Source organism: Punica granatum, chromosome 2 (genome assembly GCF_007655135.1).
Source record: "Punica granatum isolate Tunisia-2019 chromosome 2, ASM765513v2, whole genome shotgun sequence".
Lineage (NCBI taxonomy): Eukaryota > Viridiplantae > Streptophyta > Magnoliopsida > Myrtales > Lythraceae > Punica > Punica granatum.
Genome location: NC_045128.1, coordinates 28,936,430 through 28,960,127, shown reverse-complemented (window position 1 = coordinate 28,960,127; position 23,698 = coordinate 28,936,430). Strand labels below are relative to the sequence as shown.

Below are 23,698 nucleotides of genomic sequence, written 5' to 3'. Positions count from 1 at the left end.
GGGAAATTATGCTGAAATTTTGGGTCCTGACAAGTCTAGTTCCACAACTCAACAAGATAGGGTCGGGATCATCTAAATATTTAGGAGCCGGTCTTATATAGGATAGGGTCTAGGTATGTTAAAAATATAGGGTATGCGGACCTGCACAACCCTACATTTTACGGTGGCATTTGCATTGTTGCTGTCATGTTCATTGCTACCAGATATTTTGGGATCCAACGGCACATCAAACTCAATTGTTATGACACTATAGACGCCGCAACATGTTGAATGTATCATTTTCCCGAACTCAGCAGCCAGCCGAGCTCATATCTCAGCCATGTATTGCAAGCGCGACCCATCTCAGAGGACGAGATAGACGGACGAAAGGAATTTGAATTTGAAGCGATAAATGGAAAAATAGTTCAGACCATATTTAGTTCTAAGTTAGCTGCAGCACTTATATAAAAGCTAAACTGTCGGGTGTAGAGCTTGGGAGAGAGAGTCAACGAGGAGACGGGCAGCTCATGATCTGTTGGGTCGAGGCGCGCTCGGGAGGGTTCAATTTCGACTGGGGAAAAGGACGGTGGGTGAGATCGGATGCTTAGGAGGGAGCAGGAGATTTGGGTAGCATTGATAAGAGTTTGCGTTCATGAGCTTCATTCTGTTTATTTTCGAAGAGACATACTTTACAGAGATAATATCCTTCTTAATGAATCTTTTCATATTATGAACCCAGAACATACTATTATGAATTTGATTTCATCAGACAATCAAATTCACACTAATAATAGAACACATCTCCGTCTTAAACCTCTGCGTATGATTTTTATAGGTAAGTAAATGAATTTATGATTTTCGGGTTAAAAACAGAAAGATGGCATCATTATTAAGTGAATTCTCTTCTCTTACATAATTTGGGGCAAAATGTAAGAAAATAAATTCCATGGGACGTAATTAAAAGTATGCAAAATTATTAGGACTAAATTAAAAGTTGCTTTTCTCCAGCAATATAGGTTTGGGCAACCCTGTCGCAAACTGCTGCCTGATTGCATTGACTGATGAGAATCCTACAAACCAATGACCTTGCGTATATACAACAACGAAACATCTGTCGGACACGCAATAAGACCAATCTGCAGCGTTAAAAAAAAAGAGAGAGATCCTGCCACATGTAATCATTGGCTCTCTGGCTTCCGCTGTGTGTGACCAAATGTTGCCATGTGTCTGTGTTCTCAAGTGAATTTCATCACGTGTTGCCATGTATAGAAGTGTCTTAATTACATAGTCACTATTTAAAAAAGAGCACGTGCAAAAAAAAAACAGTAGATTTTAAAAAATTCATCTTCAAATTGCTATTTAAAAATAATTATTGACCTTAATTACAATATTACTTGCATAAAACACTTGATTTTGAAAAACTTATCTTTGAACTCCTTCGTACAAAAATAATTGGTATTCTAAAAGAATGATTTCGACATATAGTATATAATGCCTGAAATAATTTACCAGATTTCGTCATGTGTAATCAATGCGCTTTCCAACTTTTGCCATGTGTCGCCAAACGCTGCCATGTGTCCATGTTTCTGGGTGGATTTCACCATGCATCGCCATGTGTTAAAGTGTCTTAATTACATAATTAATTAAATGCCAAACGACAAGCTTTAGTAACTGATGTGATCTGCATAAATATTCATTTATAAATTTAGTTCTGTTGCTTGTATAATTCTCAATGGGAATAATTAATCAGAAAGAAATTCATACATCATAGGCACATGGCTTACAAAAAGATTATGTAGATTACGTGGGCTATTTAAGAATTTATCTATGCAATTAAGCGCAGATTATTGTATAGTAATTGTTCATGAAGGAGAGATAATTGTTAGGGATCAGAAAATCGGTCCCATTTAGCGGGTTAGAGTCCGCCTCAATATTCTCCTTTTTGGTAATATCTTTCCACTCAAGAAATTCATATATAGATATATCCTATGTTATCTAACAATATTCTATTGATATCTCCGTGGCATATTATATTATCTCTAATGAAACTTTTGGTATGTAAATCTATATGTTATTGGTAATCAAATCTATTATGTAGATTGCAATATCCCGATACCAATATCTCGGGACTCTTATAAATACCCTTTCAGGTATGCCTAGAGCCTAAGTTCAATTATCTTTACTTCCTGTACAAACTCTCATTTAAGCATTGGAGAGGAAAATTGAGATTCCATCTCGATTCTCCCCTTTTGCAGGTTGTTCATGCAGTGCTCGTGGAAGCTCGAGACTCGTGACTTGCACGTGATCAAGACCCAATTTTTCATGATCCCAACGATAATGATGGAGGGTTTTGATTTGTTTAAGCAACTTGGACAAAGAAGCTATTGGATGAGTTGTACCCGCTTATATTATATTAAGATTAAGATGATATATGTGGGTTGAAATTAAATATAAAAAAACAAAAATAAAAAAGTAGATTTTAAGGCTCACCAGAATTAATGATATGCCAATAGATGATCGTAAAAGTGCAGAATCACCATGATAATGAGTTAGTCTATCCGGATATATATATATAATCACATTCTTTACAATTTTTTTCTTTTTTCAGAAAAAATTATTTTCCCTTGTTTTTTTTTCTATTTTGCCTTTTATTATTTTCTTCTTTCCATCAATCACTTCTTCGGTTACAAACAAGTTAAGTGATTGACTATATAGTCTAACCCATCATCGGAAGCACCAGCTCCCATGGCTAGGCTGGTAATCGCCAACGAGTCCTCCCTGGGCTATGGATTAGGAGAAATTTTTAGATAAAATCACATATATCACACAGACCTCAACTAGTATCTAATCTAATTGCCCCCATCTTCTCTCTCTTGATTTTGCGAACTTGGTTACTTCCTTAATTCCTCTTTGACGAGCTAGTGAAAGGAAAGGGAATCAAGAACAAGTTCTCAAACTCGGATTATGCTCGTGATTTGAAGTTGGAGTTGGAGGCTTAGGTTGATTTTTCAGTTCCTTGTGAGACCTGATATTTTTTTTATGTCAAATAGTACACATGCACATACACTTATATACTTATATATATACATATATTATATATATATGTTGCTGAAGAAAAAACAAATTGGGGTGAAAAGGCCCCACGTGGCCCCATTGCCCCCAAGCAACCCCACCGCCATCTATTCCTTTTCTTTGGATTCTTCCAACCATTCCATTTCTTTTTGGTTTTCTTTCTTTGTTCTGCTGAGCTGAAAAAAAATCGAGGAAACAGAGGAAGAACAGAGAGAGGGAGACGAAGAACAGAGCATGAGAGAGAGAGAGAGAGAGACGGTTCAAGGGGAAGAGAGGGACAGAGAATGCTCTGTTTTTCTCCATGGAAGAGCTTAACCCTGCACTATGTTCGGTTATTGACTGATTTTGGGTAAGTACATCACTGAAATCACTGTGTTGGTGTTGTGCTTATTGTTGGTTAATTGCCAACCGAAATTCCCTTTTCTTGTTTGAGGGATAGTTCATTTGATATTTATTTTTCTGTTAAATGGTACTTGAATGACCAGAGGAGCTTTAAATTACCTTCATTCGACATCTGGGAGTTCAGCTAGGTGTTCTTGAATGTATATATACGTGTGTATGCGTGTGTATTGTTCTCCAAGTGCTTTATAGACTTGTGTGTCATTTCTCGTGAAGGACTAGGTAGTATATGAGCTCATTAAAGCACTATGTGGAAGGAATTAAAGGTTTTCGAGTGTTGATTAATTAAGCGTAGAGAACTCATTTTATATTTGGGTTTACTAACGGACTTTTTCCTTGTTAATCAAGTTGCTTTATATTAGTGATGAAATGTCGAACCTCCTGCATTTGCTGGTTTGAAGTGATTGCATATAGAAATATGTTTCAATGGAGGAGTTTGAGTAGTATTATTGGTGTTAGTTTATGGTCAAAATATCCATTTGGGTCTTGAACCTTGCTGCTAGGTGTAAGAACAAATTTTTTTAGAGAATGTACTCCAATGATTCTAATTTTTTCTTGTGTTTGATTCGATATTCCTTATTGTAAATTAATCGATAATGAATTACTTGAAGTACTAAATTGGGAAATGAATGGGTTAATTAGCTGGAGTTAGAAGTAATAGTTGAATCATGATTTTCTTTTGAGTGGAAAGCTAGGAACCAGGGGAAATGCTCCTATAGAGTTATTGTCGATATATCAACTTATTTGCAAATTATTCATGTTCGTTTGCTTAGACAAATTTTTGGGTAGAAAGCGATATAATTGATGATTTGAGAAAGACCAAAAGCTAGCCATTGATTTGGTATTTTTTTCGTTCTTTCATTGTTTTCATTTTTGTTTTTCTTTCAGATAAATATGAGTTCATTCCCTTGATGGTATGACTTAATTTAGAGTCAGTACCTTCAAGTTATATTTTCACCTTTCCTTTTCAAACAATATTGCTGGTTTGGTTGGATTTCTAAGTCTTGGTTACTATTTCAGCTTGGGTAAATTTGTAAAATTTTTAATACAATAGATTATGAAATAGGGTTGGTTATTTGTTAAAGGAAAGGTAATTGTTGCCCTAAGTTATCTTTTATTAGAATAACTTATTCATTGCTTATGACAAAAGATTGAAGTTGGTTAATCTCGAGATTCTCAACGGCAAGAGTTGACGAGACTGAAAGTAAGAATCTTGAAGGCTTGATTCAGTGAACCATACGTTGGGTGTTCGGTGAGTACTGTATTCCCTTGTAAAATGATGTATTATAGTTATATAAATTATTTAAGAAAAATATTATGATAGTTAGAGATTAAGAAATCGATTTTGCTAGGTTGTGTGAATTGATTTGAGAGATATTACCCATTTATATTTCATTTTGATTTGAGATATGCAGTGTGATTGTGTATGCTGATTGTGTATGAGATATGTTATGATAACATACTGCCATTGCAATGTGATTGGGATTGTGGTTATGTATGATGATATATGAGGTGAGATGGCATGGTTGCAATTGATTATGCTTGTATTATTGTTTAACTATAGTCATGGGACCGCTGGACCCGGCGTAATATAAATATGGGCCAGATTGACTGCTGTACCCGACGGAATATAAATAGGAGCCCGATTGGCCGCTGGACCCGACGGAATATAAATATGGGCCAGATCAGCCGCTGGACTTGGCAGAATATAAGTAGGGACCTAATTGGCCGCTCAACCTAGCGGAATAGAAAAAAGGGGCCCGATCGGCCGCTCAATCCGGCGGAATATAAATTGAGGTCAACTCTTACCGCCAGAGATTAATAGGCGGCCCCCGCTTATGAAACATGGATATTTGGCGTTGATGATGATATGAATGAGATGTGCGGGGTTATGGTACCGTCATAATTATGTTGCGAGGAAATGTAACCCTATGGCTATATTGATTGGTTGTGTATTGTATATTGTTTGTCTGGTTTGATTGTTGGAAATGTGATGATTATTGAGATTGTTTGAAATTATTCTGTGAAAGCCGTGTTATTGCTAGAGTTTGATCTATCAAGAGATTGTGTTGTGAGTTTCTATGGAACGCTAATGAATGTATATTTGATGTTTATGTGATATTGGATATTAGAGAGATGATTGAAAGAGTTGGGTATATTTATTAGTAGAACTTAAATTTAGTTACTATATTGGATATAATTATTATTATAATTTGTATCTATATATATATATATCGTGTATGCGTGTGGGTGAGCTGATAGTTGGATTGGATATGATTGTATTGTTTATTTGAATATTTGGTTGTTAGCAATTAAATATTTATTTAATAATAATTCATTTTGCTTTTGAATATAGTGCTCACTGAAATGCAACTTACACCATGCATATATTTTTCTAGACAAGTTTCTAGATGCACCAGAGAACTTTTTAGACATCGAGGATCAACTCTGAGGACTAGATAGGGACCTTGGTTATTTAATAGAAATCCTTTTTGTATAGAATGTATTTGAATATGTTACGACATAAAATTTTTGTTTAGTTGGATTACTGATGTGGGTGAGAAAAAGTAATTTCTTGAAAAGTATATATATACATATTAGAGTTTGTTGGATTGGTTATATATATGTTTTGGGAGTTTATGAAAAGTAGTTTTTTTTTAATAGTTATGTGATAATGGATATTGAGAAAATTTAGGAGAAACTCTGCTGAAATTTGGGTCGTGACATTCCTAGTAATTACAAAAGGTTTTCTCAGGTCGTAACATTTTCAAGTCCCTTCTATACACAAGAATATCTATCAACTAACTAAGGATTCTTACCTAGTTCTTCGAGCTGATCCCCGATATCAAAAAGTGGTTCCTCCGCACAATTGGAAGCTTATCTGGAAAAATATATGCAGAGTGTGAGCTGTATCTCAGTGAGTACTAAATTCCAGAACAAAATGAATAATATTAAGTGATAAATATATTTTAAACAACAAAATACTCATATAAATAGTAACAGCATAACCAAGTCTATCAGTTAATCTACCAACACGGTATATTATACAATACATACAAATAATTATCAAACTCATTCGTAACCAATCAATTATCTTTATAACCATATAAAACTATTCTTAGAATTAACCATTAGCTCAACATCACTTTGCACTCATAGCCTAACTAAATCACATTAGCAAACAACACGGCTTCCACAGAATAAGTCAGACAATCGTAAAAATCATCATATTTACAGCAATCAAACCAAACAAACAATAGACAACACAACCAAAGTCAATATAGCCATAGGGTTGCATTTCCTCACAACAGAGTTGTGACGGTACCGTGACCCCGCACTTCTCGCTCATATCATTCTCAACTCCCAATATCCATATCTCATAAGCGGGGGTCGCCTATTAACCTCTGGCGGTAAGAGTTGACCTCAATTTGTATTCCGCCGGGTCTTAGCGGCCAATCGGGTCCTTTTTTCTATTCCGCCTGGTCCAGTGGCTGATCATGCCCCTATTTATTTTTCGCCAGGTCCAGCGGCCGATCATGCCCCTATTTATATTCCGCCGGGTCCAGCGGCCGATCATGCTCCTATTTATATTCCGCCGGGTCCAGCGGCCGACCAGACCCTATTTGGATTCTGCTGGGTCCAGCGGCCGATCTGGCCCATTTTGTAATCCGCCGGGTCCAGCGGTCCCATGGCTATAGTCAAACAACAATCACAAACACAATCAGCTGCAACCAGGCCATTACACATCATAAACCCACACCAAATTCTTATTCCCAAATTATCACCACCTCCGTATACACAAATACAATTCCCATCATATTCTCAATTGAATCACACTATCATCATATATTTCTCACACGATCCACATACTCAATCACACTGCATATCCCAAGTTAAGGTGAATCACAAATGGCCATATTGCTCAGATCCGTTCACACAATATAGCAATACCGATTCCTTAATTTAACTACCCCTACATTCATCTTAAATAATTTCTATAATTATAACACATGATTTCACAAGGGAATAGAGTATTCACATATCATACATACATACATATATATATATATATATCATTTCACAATGGAATAAAGTACTCACCGACAACTTCAAGAAAGATAGCTCACTGGGTTGAGCCTTCAGAGTACAAGAATTCAGTCTCCTCGATCCCTATCCATTACGATCATAAGAATATCACCAATATGCAAAATAATATCATAATACACATGTTGATTATGTCAAACAGCTTTTCCACTTTAAATAAAGGTGAAAAATACTTTAATGAACAAGTCCTCCATTAATCCACTAATGAGAACATTAAAAATAAAACTTCTTCTACCCCATGATCTCTCACAGATTTCATCTTCAAAAAATTCAATAAGAAAAGCTCCTTGCAACATTACAACCCATACGCAACTTCCACTTCTCGAATCACCATTCGAACACCTTTTTTTTTTATATAAATTTACTCAACTCAACAATAGGAACTTATCCAAGGTTCTCCTTCACCATTATTAATCACACCGTACAACCTCCCCTCCTTGCATTCTTGCATGACACGTTTCTCTTCATCTCGTCAAGCAACCCCATGAGACATAAAGTCAATATCAATAGTTTTATCCCAGTCATATTACTTACCATTCAATAATGATTAATTTGGAAGGAAAATGCCGGAAATCATGTTAATGAGTGAATGACAACAAAAACATTGCTTCTGTTCCAAGCGATACTTCCTTAAATTTAAGTGACCTCAATGCATTAGACCCAAAATCATCTTTTCCATGAGCAAATCTCATATTGCAGCAGAATAATAGAACATTCAGATAATACCCGATAAACCTAGGCTCATGACAAGCAACTAATGTAACTCGTTCAACTTGTCCCTAATTCACTCACCTCAACTAAATCCACAAAACTTCATATCATCAGCAGGAGCTCCAATTAAACCAAGAATCAGAATTCGAACCTCGTGTGAATCGGATAAAACGCCTATCGTTCTTGGAGATCATTTTGAGTTTAAAATCTTGATGATGCTCTTAACAAGTAATCAGAAACATGATTCAGCTAAGTCCAAGGTAATGCCTCGAGGTCATCGACTGTCAAAAGTAGAGCTCCCACATAAGCTACCTTATGATCATCAATTTCATCTTGTTTGTAATTTCAAACAATAACAGATCAGCAAGGCTCTTAGACAGATATAAACCCACCCCTATAGCAATTTCACAATTCTTATGCTTCAATTTAGATATTGATATTAAAACTAAGAGCTAGGAATTGCACTTACGGTGGCTCGAGTTTAAGGGTAACCCATGCTGTTACCTCTCCTTGGACAGAGATAGGAATACACATTGAGAAAGGGACCATGCTTCAGTTCGATCTCCGAATCTCTCTCTCTTTCTCGATCGAGCTTTTCCTCTTCGACCTCTATCTCTCTCTCTCGTTCCCTCATGCTCTGTTTCCCTTTTTTCTTTTTTTTTTCGTTTCCCCCTCCTCAGTTGAAACAGAGCAGAACTAGAAGGAAAAAGAAAGAAGGGAATGGCGGTGGGAAAATGGGGTGGTCTGCAAGACCACGTGGAGCCCATTCAACCTTTTCTTTTCTTTTTTTTTCGGCTCCAGCAACGTGTATGATATATATATATATATATATATTTATGTAAGCATGTAAGTATAAATATATGTTCTCTATTTGAAATTAAAATGTCAGGTCTCACAGTACTTGCTTGTTCGCTTGGTTGAATCACATTCATGCATTGCACGAGTAAACTGCAGAGGAGGAGGATACGTCCAAGTCCAAGACACCAAAGAGGACAGTTGACGTCGTTTGGGAGGTGTTCTGTGGAGATCACATGGACCACGACGACTCCTCTCCTGTTTCCCTCTCCATCTCCCACGACCGCCTTGCCCAGGTCCGCATGATGGAAGAGGCTCTCCGCTTTGCCTCTATTCCTTCAGGTTAGGCTCAGACCCTCTTACTTCCCTCCCCCGGGAACGAATGTACTTATGTATTAATCTGCTGACTTTCACAAATTAATAATGCATTAGATTGGACGAACAAAACTGCCTTCTCACTGATATTACCGCTAACAGTTGCTAGTTTGTTTAAATAATGAAATATATATAATTAAAGATTTGGTACTCGCTTGTTCACTTGATTGAATTGTGTCCATGCATTGCATGAGTAAACTGCAGTGGAGGAGGATCCGTTCAAGTCCAAGACGCCAAAGAGGATAGTTGATGTTGGGTGCGGGACAGGCGGCGGATCCGTATACCTTGCCATAAAATTTGGAGCTAAATGCTGGGGCATCACCCTCAGTCCCTTCCAGGTTGAGAAGGCCAATGCGCTTGCCTTATCGCAGGGTTTATCTGGCCAGGTACGAATTTGAAGTTATATGCTCACTTTAAGTCAGGAATCTGTCCTCCCCCTTTGATAATTTCTAAATCTCGTGTTTTACCGTCATGCTGCCATAATGAAAGGCATGTTGTAGATCAAATACAGGCATGACTTAACAACGTCGTATGATTTCTGGCAGGTTTCCTTTCTAGTTGGAGATGCTTTGTCGCTGCCATTTCCTGATAGACAATTTGATTTGGTTTGGTCAATGGAGAGTGCAGAACACATGCCTGACAAAAAGAAGATCTCTTCCTCTTTATATAGTTGCAGCAAGTTCAATTTACTTGTCTCGGCTCTTTGATTTTTCTGGTCTTTCTTAATATAGTTGGAGATGCTTTGTCGCTGCCATTTCCTGATAGACAATTTGATTTGGTTTGGTCAATGGAGAGTGCAGAACACATGCCTGACAAAAAGAAGATCTCTTCCTCTTTATATAGTTGCAGCAAGTTCAATTTACTTGTCTCGGCTCTTTCATTTTTCTGGTCTTTCTTAATACAGCAGCCTTTGTTTCCGTTTTATCCCGGTTAAGATTTTTCCTTAATGCGAAATCACAGTTTCTCGATGAATTATTAAGAGTTGCAGCCCCAGGGGGCTCAACTATCTTTAACGCAATGTGCCATAGAGATCTCAAGGCCGACGAAGATTCCCTGCAGTCGTGGGAGAAAGAGATTCTGGACAAGTTTCATAAAGATTATCACCTCCCTTTGTGTTCTAGAGCTGATTATGTCAAATTACTCCAGTCCCTTCCTGTCGAGGTAATTATGGGCAATCCCAATCTGACTGCAAAACCGCAAAAGTTTTTAAGGGAAAGATAGTCTTTAAGGACATGGTGTTTAGGTAATTTAGATGTGACTTTCAAATGGTTTGAGTGACGTGTAAATGCACTGTACATTGTTAACCTGAGACGTGCTACTTGCAGGACGTTAAGACAGCAGACTGGACTCAACATATTGCCCCGTTTTGGACGGCAGTGCGGCGTTCTGCATGGACATGGAAGGGCCTCACGACTCAGTTGAGAAGGGGTGACTTTTCTTTTGCAGCCATTTTTAACATGGGGCCATCCCATCCCAATCCCGCTATCAATTCCTCTAGCAGAATTTCCAGACTAGTACATTCACTCGACCCTCCATTTTTAACATCGATCAAGCGTCTCATACCGGTCCCACCATCAATTCAAGATTTCTCTCATTACCAAGAATTGTAATCTTACTGTCACCACCCGAAATTTCAATTGAATTTCCCATATATTTCCCTGATATCCATTATCACATAACTATTCACATAAATCTGGCTTTCCATAGACTCCCAAAAATATAAAACCAATCGAGCGAGCTCTAATATGAATATACATCTCAAAAGAGAGTAATTTTCTTTTCTCAACCACATTACTAAACCAAACTAAACAAAAATTTCAGGTCGTAACACATTCAATATATATATACAGAAAGAATACTTATCAAATAACTAAGGTCCCTACCTAGTACTCCGAGCTGATCCCCGATATCAAAAGAGTTCTCATGTGCTGCTAATCTAGCTCCTAACTCATCTGAAAAATATATGCAGAGTGTGAGCTGCATTTCAGTGAGTACTATATTTTAAAGCAAAATGAATTATTATTAAATAAATATTTAACCGCTAAGAACCCAATCATTCAAATAAACAATACAATCACATACAATCCAACTATCCGCTCACTCGCACACTTATACGATGTAGATATATATATATATATATATATATATAATAATTTTTATCCAATATAGTAACTCAATTTAAGTCCTACTAACAAATACACACAACTCTTCCAACCATTTCTTTAATATCCAATAGCACATAAACATCAAATATCCATTTATTTAGCATTTCATAAAAAGTCACTACACAATGACTTAACAAATCAAGTTTCAGCAACAACACGATTTTCACAAAACAATCTGAGACAATTTCAACAATCATCACATCTCCAACAATCAGACCAGACAATCAATATACAACACAACAAATCAATATGGTCATAGGGCGCATTTCTTCGCAACCGCGTTATAACTGGTACAGTGAATCTGCACTTCATCTTAAAATCTTCATTACTCACCTCACAACTTCTCATAACCGGGGGCCACCCATTATCAAATCTCCAACCTAACTTCTCTCTTATATCCCGTTGGATCAGTGGTCTAGGCGTCAATTTTATATCCCGCCGGTTCAGCAGTCTAGGCATCCATTTTATATCCCGCCAGATCAGCGGTCAACCACACCCCCAATCTTATTCTGCTGAGTCTAATAGTCCCATGGCTTGGCTATAACAATTAAACAATATCAATATGCACCAGCACAATCCCAATGATATTACAATGGTATCATAGTATCATCACATATCTCATACACAATCAACATGCACAATCACACTGCATATCTCAAGTAAAAATGAAACATAAGAGGGCAATATCTCTCAAATCCTTTCACACAATATAGCAAGACCAATTTTCTTAATCTCTAACTATCGCAATATTCTTCTTGAATAAATTATATAACTATAATACATCATTTCACAAGGGAATAGAGTACTCACATATCATGTATATATATATATATATATATATCATTTCACAATGGAATGAAGTACTCACCTAACACGAAAAATGATTCACCAAGCTTGACCTTCAGGGTGCACAATCGATATCCTCAGCTCCTATCAATCATGAGTATAGTCTGAAAACAAGTTATGCCTAACAATCATTTTCTCCACTAATTCTCATGCTAAATCATCCCGCAATGGCCTTGGAGGATCAACGAAGCTAGAACATAAACACAACAATAGCACTAGCCACCAAACACTCCATATAAGGCAACAACAAAATTCTTATTATTAGATTCTTACTCTAGGTAATTTATCAAGATTATTGATCCATCATAACGTGCATATATATTGAGAACGATTCAAACTAACTAGATCAGCCCACATATCCTAAATATCCAAAGAAAATATTCTCATCATACTTAAAAAAAAAAAGTAAATGTCAAAACCAGACTAGCTTAGACGACGACACTTAGATCAACGAACGGAATTAATTCTAGATCTCCTACTTTATTTCTTTATTTTATCACTAATGAGACAAGCTCCTATAAGTTTCCATATGTGCATATTAATAAGGTTATAAGCACAAGAATAGTGTAAGTAATCATATTCCTTTACTAATAATTCGTTCCTCCTAATAATAAGATGCCGAACAACACCTTTTTGGCCTCAACAATAAATAAATCACCAATTCACTCTAATAGCTAACTACTTAATTTTCCTAAGTTTTTCTAATGAAATTACCTAAACTTCTAAAAAGAAAGACCAGCAATGTCTAGCACCTAACCTATCAATAACTAAACGGAATTCAAGCTCAACTCCTGTCTTAAGCGTGACTAACAATAAAGGATTAGAAAACAAGCAGAATCTGAAGTTCCTCAATTCCAAATTTAGCAAATTTCCCACCGAAAAGAATAAGAAAACAATTCATCCACCATTACCATCTCCAACAAAACAACACCAATAATCATCAAGAAATAATTCTTGGATAACTCAGAAATTCTTCACTAGGACAATTGGTGGATAACCGAAAATTTTCACTAAAAAGGACTCGACAAAAGAAAAAAATTGTCGGATGGGCAACCAAGTGAGCGCATGTTGATGAGCTAAACGTACCAAGACGAAGCTTCTACCACCAGAAATCACTCTCTGAAGTTTCATAGAAAACGGGTAACAACTCACCTTCCGATCGACCCTGAAGCACCCCTTCACTTACCTGTTTCTGCAGAATTTCAACTCTGCAGTCGCACCTCTGTTTCAGCTCTGTATCACCACTTCCCGGCTCTATTCTATTCACCCCTCTTCATCAAGTCTTGTTCTCTCTCTCTCTCGTGCCCTGTTTCTCTTCTTCCTCCCCCACCCCCACCCCCCACCCCCCCGGCAGAAACAGAACAGCACCAGAAAGAAAAAGAAAGAACTCAATGGCGGTGGAAACGGGGGGAAATTTGGGCCATGTCGAGCCCATGCCTCCATTCTCTTTTTTTTTTTTTTTTCCTTTCCTTCTCCAGCAACTTATATTATATATATATATATATACACATACATGTGTATAAAAAGCATACGTAGGTATAGGTGTATGTATAAAAAAAAATGCCTGGGTCTTACACTTACTGCCATAGAAGGTCCTGAAAATTGTACCTGAGAGGGTCGGTTTGACAGTCCAATGACATGAATCGATCCCTTCGTCCCCCTTTCCCTTTCCTCAGATACCGTCACCACCCGAAATAGCTGTGGACAATTTCCCTTTCTTTTTTCACCGCCACCTAAACGACCTGAGCTTTCCTGTAACAATGTGTTCATTTATTTTGACCAGGGGTGGAGACCGTGGAGGCATCCTTTGCATTGCCACGGGAGATTGAAAAACATTACCAGAAAGGTGTCCTCAAGCATTCGGTTTTCACATGCCTAAAGCTTAAATAAGCGTCCCACTTAGTTGGCAGAGTGGCACGATTTAAAAGCTAAGCATAATAATAATCTATTACGATTAAGAATAAGCGAGGTTGCTCCCCGCAACTACTCTTTCCATCTGCTGCTGCTTCTGTCTCCTCTCTACAGATCAGTGATCTGCCCTCCGTCCCTTTTACTAGGGTGTGCACCGGTATCGGGTATATTCGGAACCGGTAAGGACTTGCTTGCCAGGGTAATAAATCTAGGAGCTTGTAATAATAGGTTTCGGTTCTGGTTCCTCTCTATAATGAATTGGAATCGGCACTCGGAACTAATGTCCTTTAATTATTTAATATGCATCCCCGAATAATTGCTTTCCGTCGCTTCATTCTTCCCCTCTCTCAACCCGAATCATTTCTAAATTTTGCTCGTTTTCTTCTCTGCTAGGCTCTTATAATGGTTCATCATTTGTCTTGCATTTATATTCATATATATTACTATATTGATTTGATTATTATCTCGATCTAAATGAATAAACCAATTTGCAAATGTAGTTATTTATAGAATGACAAAAAGAAATGTTCCGAACGGGTACTCGGAACTTGTGAGAATAACCCGTTTGGTTTTAGGATCAGTTTTCAAAATTGTAACTCTAACTTTAACTCTACTCACTACACAACAAAAGTCAACAACATAATTATTACTTTTTCTTTTTTCTTCAATTTTTTAATCATTCAATTTTATTTTTAATACTAAATTCTCTCAACTATTCATTACTTTTTCACACTTTTTCTCATAATTCAACAATACAATCATTACAACCCAATTAAAATCAAAACTCAACTCTAAAACCAAATGCATATGTTCTGGGTAGAGTCTAGTTCCATTGCCCAACAAGATAGGATTGGGATCATCTAAATTTTTAGTAACTGATCTTAGACAGGATAGGGTCTAGGTATCTTAAAAATTCAGGGTACGCGGACTGGCACAGCCCTACATTTTACGTAGGCATTTGCATTGTTATTGTCGTGTTCTTGCAACCAGATATTTTGGGATCCAATGGCACATCAAACTCGATTGCTATGACACTGTAGACGTCGCATCATGTTGAAACCATCATTTTCCCAAACTCAGCAGCCAGCCGAGCTCATAACTGAGCCATGTATTGCAAGAGCGGCCATCTTAGAGGACGAGATAGACAGACGAAATGAATTTGAATTTGAAGCGATAAATGCAAGAATAGTTCAGACCAGATTTAGTTCTAAGTTAGCTGCAACACTTTTATAAAAGCTAAACAGTCGGGTGTAGAGCTTGGGAGAGAGAGTCAGCAAGGAGACGGGGAGCTCATGATCTGTTGGGTCAGGTTTGATCTCGGGAGGGTTCGATTTCGTCCGGGGAAAAGGATGGCGGGTGAGGTCGGATGCTTGGGAGGGAGCAGGAGATTTGGGTAGCACTGATAAGAGTTTGCGTTCATGAAGCTCCATTCTGCTTATTTCCGAAGAGACATACTTTGCAGAGATAATATCATTCTTAATGAATCTTTTCATATTATGAATCTTAAACATCCTATTATGAATTCGATTTCATCAGACAATCATATTCACATTAATAATAGAACACATCTCCGTCTTATACCCGGGGGCTCTTCTAACTAGGTACATATCCGCGTATGATTTTTATTGGTAAGTAAATGAATTTACGATTTTCGGGTTAAAAACATAAAGATGGCATCATTATTGAGTGAATTCTCTTCTCTTACATTTTTATTGGGAGCAAAATTTAAGAAAATGAATTCCAGGGGACAATCATATTCACATTAATAATAGAACACATCTCCGTCTTATACCCGGGAGCTCTTCTAGCTAGGTACATATCCGTGTATGATTTTTATTGGTAAGTAAATGAATTTACGATTTTCGGGTTTAAAACAGAAAGATGGCATCATTATTGAGTGAATTCTCTTCTATTACATTTTTACTCGGGGCAAAATTTAAGAAAATGAATTCCAGGAGACGTAATTAAAAGTATACAAAATTATTAGGCCTAAATTAAAAGCTGCTTTTCTCCAGCAATATAGGTTTGGGCAACGAACTGTCTGTCTGATTACATCTACAGATGAGAATCCTACTAATCAATGAGCTTGCTTATATATATTTTTCGCCTTCCTATATATACAACACGAAACATCTGTCCTGCACGCAATAAGACCAATCTGCAGCTACCAATCCTATCCTAATATCTAACGAATGCATGGCTATCCAGGGAAAAAAAGGATCTGCCCAGATAGGGAAGCGCAAAGAAAAAAAAAAAAAGATTCTATCACGTGTAATCGTTGAGCTCTCCAGCTTCCGCCATGTGTTGCCAAAAGTTGCCATTTCTCCGTATTCTCATGTGGATTCACGTGTTGCCATGTATTGAAATATCTTAATTACATAGTCACTATTTAAAAAAGAGCACATGCAAAAAACAAATTACATATGACAATCGATTTAAAAAAAATTTCATCTTCAAATTGCTATTTTAAAATAATTATTGACCTTAATTACAATAGTACTTGCATAAAACACTTGATTTTGAAAAAAAAATCATCTTTTGATTTTGAAAAAAAAAATCATTTTTGAACTCCTTCGTACAAATATAATTCGTATTTTAAAAAAATGATTTCAACATATAATATATAATGCCTGAAACAGTTAACCGTGGTTTGTGACGTGTAATCTTTGCTCTCTCCAGCTTCCGCCATGTGTCGCCAAACGTTGCCATGGGTCCATGTTTTTAGGTGGATTTCGCCATGTGTCGCCATGTGTTAAAGTATCTTAATTACATAATTAATTAAATGCTTAATGACAGACTTTAGTAATTGATGTGATCTACTGAAATATGAATTTGGAGTCTTTTATAAATTTAATTCTGCTGCTTGTATAATTCTCAATACGAATAATTAATCAGAAAGAAATGTCTACATCACATTTTAGGCACACGGCTTACAAAAAGATTATGTAGATTAGATGGGTTATTTAAAAATTTGTCTATGCAATTAAGCGTAGGTTATTTTCTAGTAATTATTTATGAGGAGAGATAATGACGGTGGGTTTTGATTTGTCTCAATACGAATAATTAATTAGAAAGAAATTTATACATCACATTTTAGGAATACGGCTTGCAAAAAGATTATGTAGATTACGTGGGTTATTTAAGAATTTGTCTATGCAATTAAGTGCAGGTTATTGTCTAGCAATTGTTCAAGAGGAGAGATAATTGTTGGGACCAGATAATCGGCCCCATTTATAAGGTCAGGTCCACCTCAATATTCTCCTTTTTGGTAATATCTTTCCGCTCAAGAAATCAATATATAAATTTATCCTATATTATCTAATAATGTTCTATTGATATCTCCGTTTGATATTATATTATCTCTAATGATATATTTGGTATATCAATCTATATGTTAATGGTGATCAAATATATTGTGTAGAATGCAATATCTTGATACAGAGATCTCGAGACTCCTATAAGTACCCTTTCGGGTATACTTAAAGCTTAAGTTCAATCATCTTTACTTCTTGTACATACTCTCATTTAAGCATCGGAGAAGGAGATCGAGAGTCCCTCTCGATTCTCCCAATTTGCATGTTGTTCATGCAGTGTTCATGGAAGTTCGAGGCTCGTGGCTTGCACATGATCAAGACCCAATTTTTCACTATTCCAACAATAATGATGGCGGGTTTTGATTTGTTTAAGCAACTTGGAAAAAGAAGCTATTTGATGAGCTGTACCCACTTATATTATATTAAGATGAAGATGATATCTGCAGGTTGAAATTAAATATAAATAAAATAAAATAAAAAAGTAGATGTTAGGGCTCCCCATAATTAATGATATGCCAGTAGGTGATCGTAAAAGTGCAGAATCACCATGATAATGTGTTAGTCTATTATGATATACATATATATATATATATGGTCAATCACTTCCCTTGTTTGTAACCGAAGAAATAAGAGATTGATGGAAAGAAGAAAATAATAAAAGGCAAAATAGGAAAAGAAAAAAAAAACAAGGAAAAATAATTTTTTTGAAAAAAGATTGTAAAGAATGTGCTCCTTTCCACTCTAACCCGTCCTCGAAAGCTCCAGCTCCTTTGGCTGGGCTGGTAATCGCCGACGAGTCCTCCCTGGGCTATGGATTAGCTCGATCGATCAGCGGTGTTGGAGAAATTTTTAGATGAGATCACATATATCACACAAATCTCAACCGGTGAGAGGAAAGGGAGCTAGCAAATTATTCGCCCCCATCTTCTCTCTATTGATTTTGCGAACTTCGTTACTTCTTTCCTCTTTGACGAGCTAGTGAGAAGAAAAGGAGCTAGCAAAGGAGTCAGTGGATCCCATAGTGAAACTCCTATCTCTCCCGGGAATCAAGAACAAGTTTGCAAACTCCTATCTTTGGATGAGCAGGACTTTTTTTTCTTTAGCCCTGGTATCTAGAAGTCCAGTTGCGCCCCGACTAAGTCAGTCTAATCGGGTCAGTCCATTAAGGGGTAAACCTCTCCCAGCGTGGATTTTCTGCAGGATAGGATCGGGATCATCTAAAATTTTAGTAACCGATCTTAGATAGGATAGGGTCTAGGTATCTTAAAAATTCAGGGTACGCGGACTGGCACAACCCTACATTTTACGTAGGCATTTGCATTGTTACTGTCATGTTCATTGCTACCGGATATTCTGGGATCCAACGGCACATCAAACTCAATTGCTATGACACTGTAGACGCCGCATCATGTTGAATCCATCATTTTCCCAAACTCAGCAGCCAGCCGAGCTCATATCTGAGCCATGTATTGCAAGAGCGGACCATCTCAGAGGACGAGATAGACAGACGAAAGGAATTTGAATTTGAAGCGATAAATGCAAGAATAGTTCAGACCATATTTAGTTCTAAGTTAGCTGCAGCACTTTTATAAAAGCTAAATTGTCGAGTGTAGAGCTTGGGAGAGAGAGTGAGCGAGCAAACGGGGAGCTCATGATCTGTTGGGTCGGGTTCGCGCTCGGGAGGGTTCGATTTAGACTGGGGAAAAGGATGGCGGGTGAGGTCGGATGCTTAGGAGGGAGCAGGAGATTTGGATAGCACTGATGAGAGTTTGCATTCATGAAGCTCCATTCTGCTTATTTCCGAAGAGACATACTTTGCAGAGATAATATCATTCTTAATGAATCTTTTCATATTATGAATCTTAAACAAACTATTACGAATTCGATTTCATCAGACAATCATATTCACATTAATAATAGAACACATCTCCGTCTTATTCCCGGGGGCTCTTCTAACTAGGTACATATCTGCGTATGATTTTTATTGGTAAGTAAATGAATTTACGATTTTCGGGTTAAAAACAGAAAGATGGCATCATTATTGAGTGAATTCTCTTCTCTTACATTTTTATTCGGGGAAAAATTTAAGAAAATGAATTCCATGGGACGTAATTAAAAGTATACAAAATTATTGGGCCTCAATTAAAAGCTGCTTTTCTCCAGCAATATAGGTTTGGGCAACCCTGTTCCGAACGCTCTGTCTGATTACATCTACAGATGAGAATCCTACTAATCAATGAGCTTGCGTGTATATATTTTTCGCCTTCTTAAATATACAACACGAAACATCTGTCCTACACGCAATAAGACCAATCTGCAGCTACCAATCCTATCCTAATGTCTAACGAATGCATGGCTATCCAGGAAAAAATGGATCTGCCCAGATAGGGAAGCGCAAAAAAAAAAAAAAAAAAGATTCTACCTCATGTAATCGTTGGGCTCTCTAGCTTCTGCCATATGTTGCCAAATGTTGCCATTTCTCCGTATTCTCATGTGGATTCACGTGTTGTCATGTATTGAAGTATCTTAATTACATAGTATATATTTTAAAAAGAGCACGTGCAAAAAACAAATTACTTATGACAATCGATTTAAAAAAATTCATCTTCAAATTGCTATTTAAAAATAATTATTGACCTTAATTACAATAGTACTTCCATAAAACACTTGATTTTGAAAAAAAAATCATCTTTGAACTCCTTCATACAAATATAATTGGTATTCTAAAAAAATGATTTCAACATATAATATATAATGCGTGGAACAGTTAATCAGGTTTTGTCACATGTAATCGTTGTGCTCTCCAGCTTCTGCTGCCATGTGTCGCCAAACACTGCCATGTGTCTATGTTTCCAAGTGGATTTCGCCATTTGTCCATGTTTCCAAGTGGATTTCGCCATGTGTCGCCTTGTATTAAAGTATCTTAATTACATAATTAATTAAATGCTTAACGACAGACTTCAGTAACTGATGTGATCTACTGAAATATGAATTTGGAGTCTTTTATAAATTTAGTTCTGCCGCTTGTATAATTCTCAATACGAATAATTAATCAGAAAGAAATGTATACATCACATTTTAGGCACACGGCTTACAAAAAGATTTTGTAGATTTTGTGGGTTATTTAAAAATTTGTCTATGCAATTAAGCGTAGGTTATTTTCTAGTAATTGTTTATGAGGAGAGATAATGACGGTGGGTTTTGATTTGTCTCAATACGAATAATTAATTAGAAAGAAATTTATACATCACATTTTAGGCATACGGCTTGCAAAAAGATTATGTAGATTACGTGGGTTATTTAAGAATTTGTCTATGCAATTAAGTGCAGGTTATTGTCTAGCAATTGTTCAAGAGGAGAGATAATTGTTGGGACCAGAAAATCGGCCCCATTTATAAGGTCAGGTCCACCTCAATATTCTCCTTTTTGGTAATATCTTTCCGCTCAAGAAATCAATATATAAATTTATCCTATATTATATAATAATGTTCTATTGATATCTCCGTGGGATATTATATTATCTCTAATGATATATTTGGTATATCAATCTATATGTTAATGGTGATCAAATATATTGTATAGAATGCAATATCTCGATACAGATATTTCGAGACTCCTATAAGTACCCTTTCAGGTATGCTTAAAGCTTAAGTTCAATTATCTTTACTTCTTGTACACACTCTCATTTAAGTATCGGAGAGGGAGATCGAGAGTCCCTCTCGATTCTCCCCATTTGCAGGTTGTTCGTGCAGTGTTCATGGAAGTTCGAGGCTCGTGGCTTGCACGTGATCAAGACCCAATTTTCCACTATTCCAACAATAATGATGGCGGGTTTTGATTTGTTTAAGCAACTTGGACAAAGAAGCTATTTGATGAGCTATATCCGCTTATATTATATTAAGATTAAGATGATATCTGCAGGTTGAAATTAAATATAAAAAAATAAAATAAAAAAGTAGATCTTAGGGCTCCTCATAATTAATGATATGCCAGTAGGTGATCGTAGAAGTGCAGAATCACCATGATAATGTGTTAGTCTATTCTGATATATATATATATATATATATATATATATATATGGTCAATCACTTCCCTTGTTTGTAACCGAAGACATAAGAGATTGATGGAAAGAAGAAAATAATAAAAGGCAAAATAGGAAAAGAAAAAAAAAACAAGGGAAAATAATTTTTTTGAAAAAAGACTGTAAAGAATGGGCTCCTTTCCACTCTAACCCGTCCTCGGAAGCTCTAACTCCTTTGGCTGGGCTGGTAATCGCCGACGAGTCCTCCCTGGGCTATGGATTAGCTCGATCGATCAGCGGTGTTGGAGAAAATTTTAGATAAGATCACATATATCACACAGATCTCAACCGGTGAGAGGAAAGGGAGCTAGCAAATTATTCGCCCCCATCTTCTCTCTATTGATTTTGCGAACTTTGTTACTTCCTTCCTCTTTGACGAGCTAGTGAGAGGAAAAGGAGCTAGCAAAGGAGTCAGTGGATCCCATAGTGAAACTCCTATCTCTCCCGGGAATCAAGAACAAGTTTGCAAACTCGATCGATCAGAGCGTGCTTGTGCTTTGAAGTTGGAGATGGAGGCTAGGTAGATTTTTCCAGTTCCTAGTAATTACAACAGGTTTTCTTTGGTTTTAGGCCTTCATTGTTCGTAGGCTTTTCTTTATCTTTGGATGAGCGGGACTTTTTTTTTTAACCCTGGTATCCAGAAATCCAATTGCACCCCGACTAACTCAGTCCAATCGGGTCAGTTTATTAAGGGGTAAAGCTCTCCCAGCGTGGATTTTCTGCATTCACAAGGACTCGAACCCGATGCTTTGCTTAAGTGGAACAAGTGCCGAATCGCTTGAATCAACCTACGTTGGTAGATGAGCGGGACTTTGTTTTGTATATTTAGAGTTGAAATAAATAAATAGCATCAATAATCAATAGAAAAAAAGAAATTGAAAGAAACAGGTAGCAAGAGTTTGAGGCGCAAAGTCAGAATCGGCCTCTTCGGATAAAAATTTTACTTTATCAAACTCAACTCTATTTTTTCCAAAATTCAACACTACAATAATTACTAATTTGTCTTTTTCTTCATTTAATAATAACTTTTCACTCATATTTTTTCTAATCATTTTTATAATCAATTTTTTTACTCAAATTCTACGAGGCATAATTTTGGTCTTATAACCCATACAAAACCAATATAAGCCCTTAGATCCCTCTCATTTAATATAAACGGTCCATTTTACATATATTTTTTTTAAGTATTTCAATTCTTTACTTTTATATTTTCATCCCACAAACCTTCCATAGTATTATAAATTAATATTGAAGAGTCCTTATGGTCTTCTTTCCTCACAAGAAGAAGCATGACAAAGGCATAATAGTATTTCATCTCCCCCGGATCAACATAATGCCAAACAGTCTCAGAGAATTCTTCTACAATAGAGTCTAGCTCGACCTTGTACGTCATAAACTACTGGGAGTAATCCCTTTCCATCCCGAACACCTTAAATCGGGTCGTCTGAGAGCTATTGATTTCAAAGAAGTGTTGGTACCCCGTTAGACTGTCCAGATTACCTGAGCCTCCTGGTTCTACAATTCCATGAAATGGGAATTCTTCGCATTGCCCCTTAGTTGTTCCATGTCAACATTAAAGTAAACGGAGGAACTTGACGGGCTGATCCAATGAACCACTCCATTCTAGAACACTCTGTTATCAAAGACCATATCACATTTTATATAATAAAGGGTTCAGATCGTGATTTTTCTGGGGTGTTTTTGAAATTTTAAAACTTTTAAAAATGGAGGGTCCAAATTAGATTGAGGGGAATCTAAGAGACTAAATTAGTTATATATGGTGAGGAAAAACAAAAAAAATATGCATTGAAGAATCAGCTCTTTTTTAATATAAATTATCCATCTACTTTCACATTTACGTATACATACATATATATATTTTTACACATCCATAAATTTGTCAACACTTGTAATCACTATACAAAATCAAATTGAGTTGGACGATG

At 36.6% G+C, this 23,698-nt stretch overlaps 1 protein-coding gene and 2 long non-coding RNA genes across 5 annotated transcripts; 1 reads left to right on the top strand and 2 right to left on the bottom strand.

The window, feature by feature from the left end:
- Positions 1–5,794: 5,794 nt before the first annotated feature.
- LOC116196332 lies at positions 5,795–8,864 on the bottom strand. Its single transcript, XR_004154803.1, has 3 exons — positions 8,735–8,864; positions 7,552–7,620; positions 5,795–6,331 (listed from the first exon to the last, which is right to left on the bottom strand). It is a non-coding gene; the product is annotated as an uncharacterized LOC116196332 (long non-coding RNA).
- Positions 6,963–13,952, top strand: LOC116196329 (tocopherol O-methyltransferase, chloroplastic-like). Its single transcript, XM_031526001.1, has 5 exons — positions 6,963–9,402; positions 9,640–9,821; positions 9,981–10,080; positions 10,391–10,596; positions 10,761–13,952. Exons 1-5 carry the CDS (start codon positions 9,297–9,299, stop codon positions 11,043–11,045), a joined length of 879 nt encoding a protein of 292 aa, XP_031381861.1. The 5' UTR covers positions 6,963–9,296; the 3' UTR covers positions 11,046–13,952.
- LOC116196330 lies at positions 10,246–11,392 on the bottom strand. Of its 3 annotated transcripts, none has more exons than XR_004154801.1 (3): positions 11,319–11,389; positions 10,741–10,821; positions 10,246–10,621 (listed from the first exon to the last, which is right to left on the bottom strand). It is a non-coding gene; the product is annotated as an uncharacterized LOC116196330 (long non-coding RNA). The 3 variants fall into 3 exon arrangements; XR_004154800.1 differs by having other exon boundaries at positions 10,732–10,821; positions 11,319–11,386; XR_004154802.1 differs by lacking the exon at positions 10,741–10,821 and having other exon boundaries at positions 11,319–11,392.
- Positions 13,953–23,698: the final 9,746 nt, after the last annotated feature.

Bases quoted from the DNA above. Each gene is read 5' to 3' on its own strand.
- LOC116196329 (XM_031526001.1), top strand. From the start codon at position 9,297: ATGGACCACGACGACTCCTCTCCTGTTTCCCTCTCCATCTCCCACGAC. The intron at 9,403-9,639 runs GTTAGGCTCAGA...AGTAAACTGCAG, and splicing joins CTTTGCCTCTATTCCTTCAG to TGGAGGAGGATCCGTTCAAG. The intron at 10,597-10,760 runs GTAATTATGGGC...TGCTACTTGCAG, and splicing joins TCCAGTCCCTTCCTGTCGAG to GACGTTAAGACAGCAGACTG.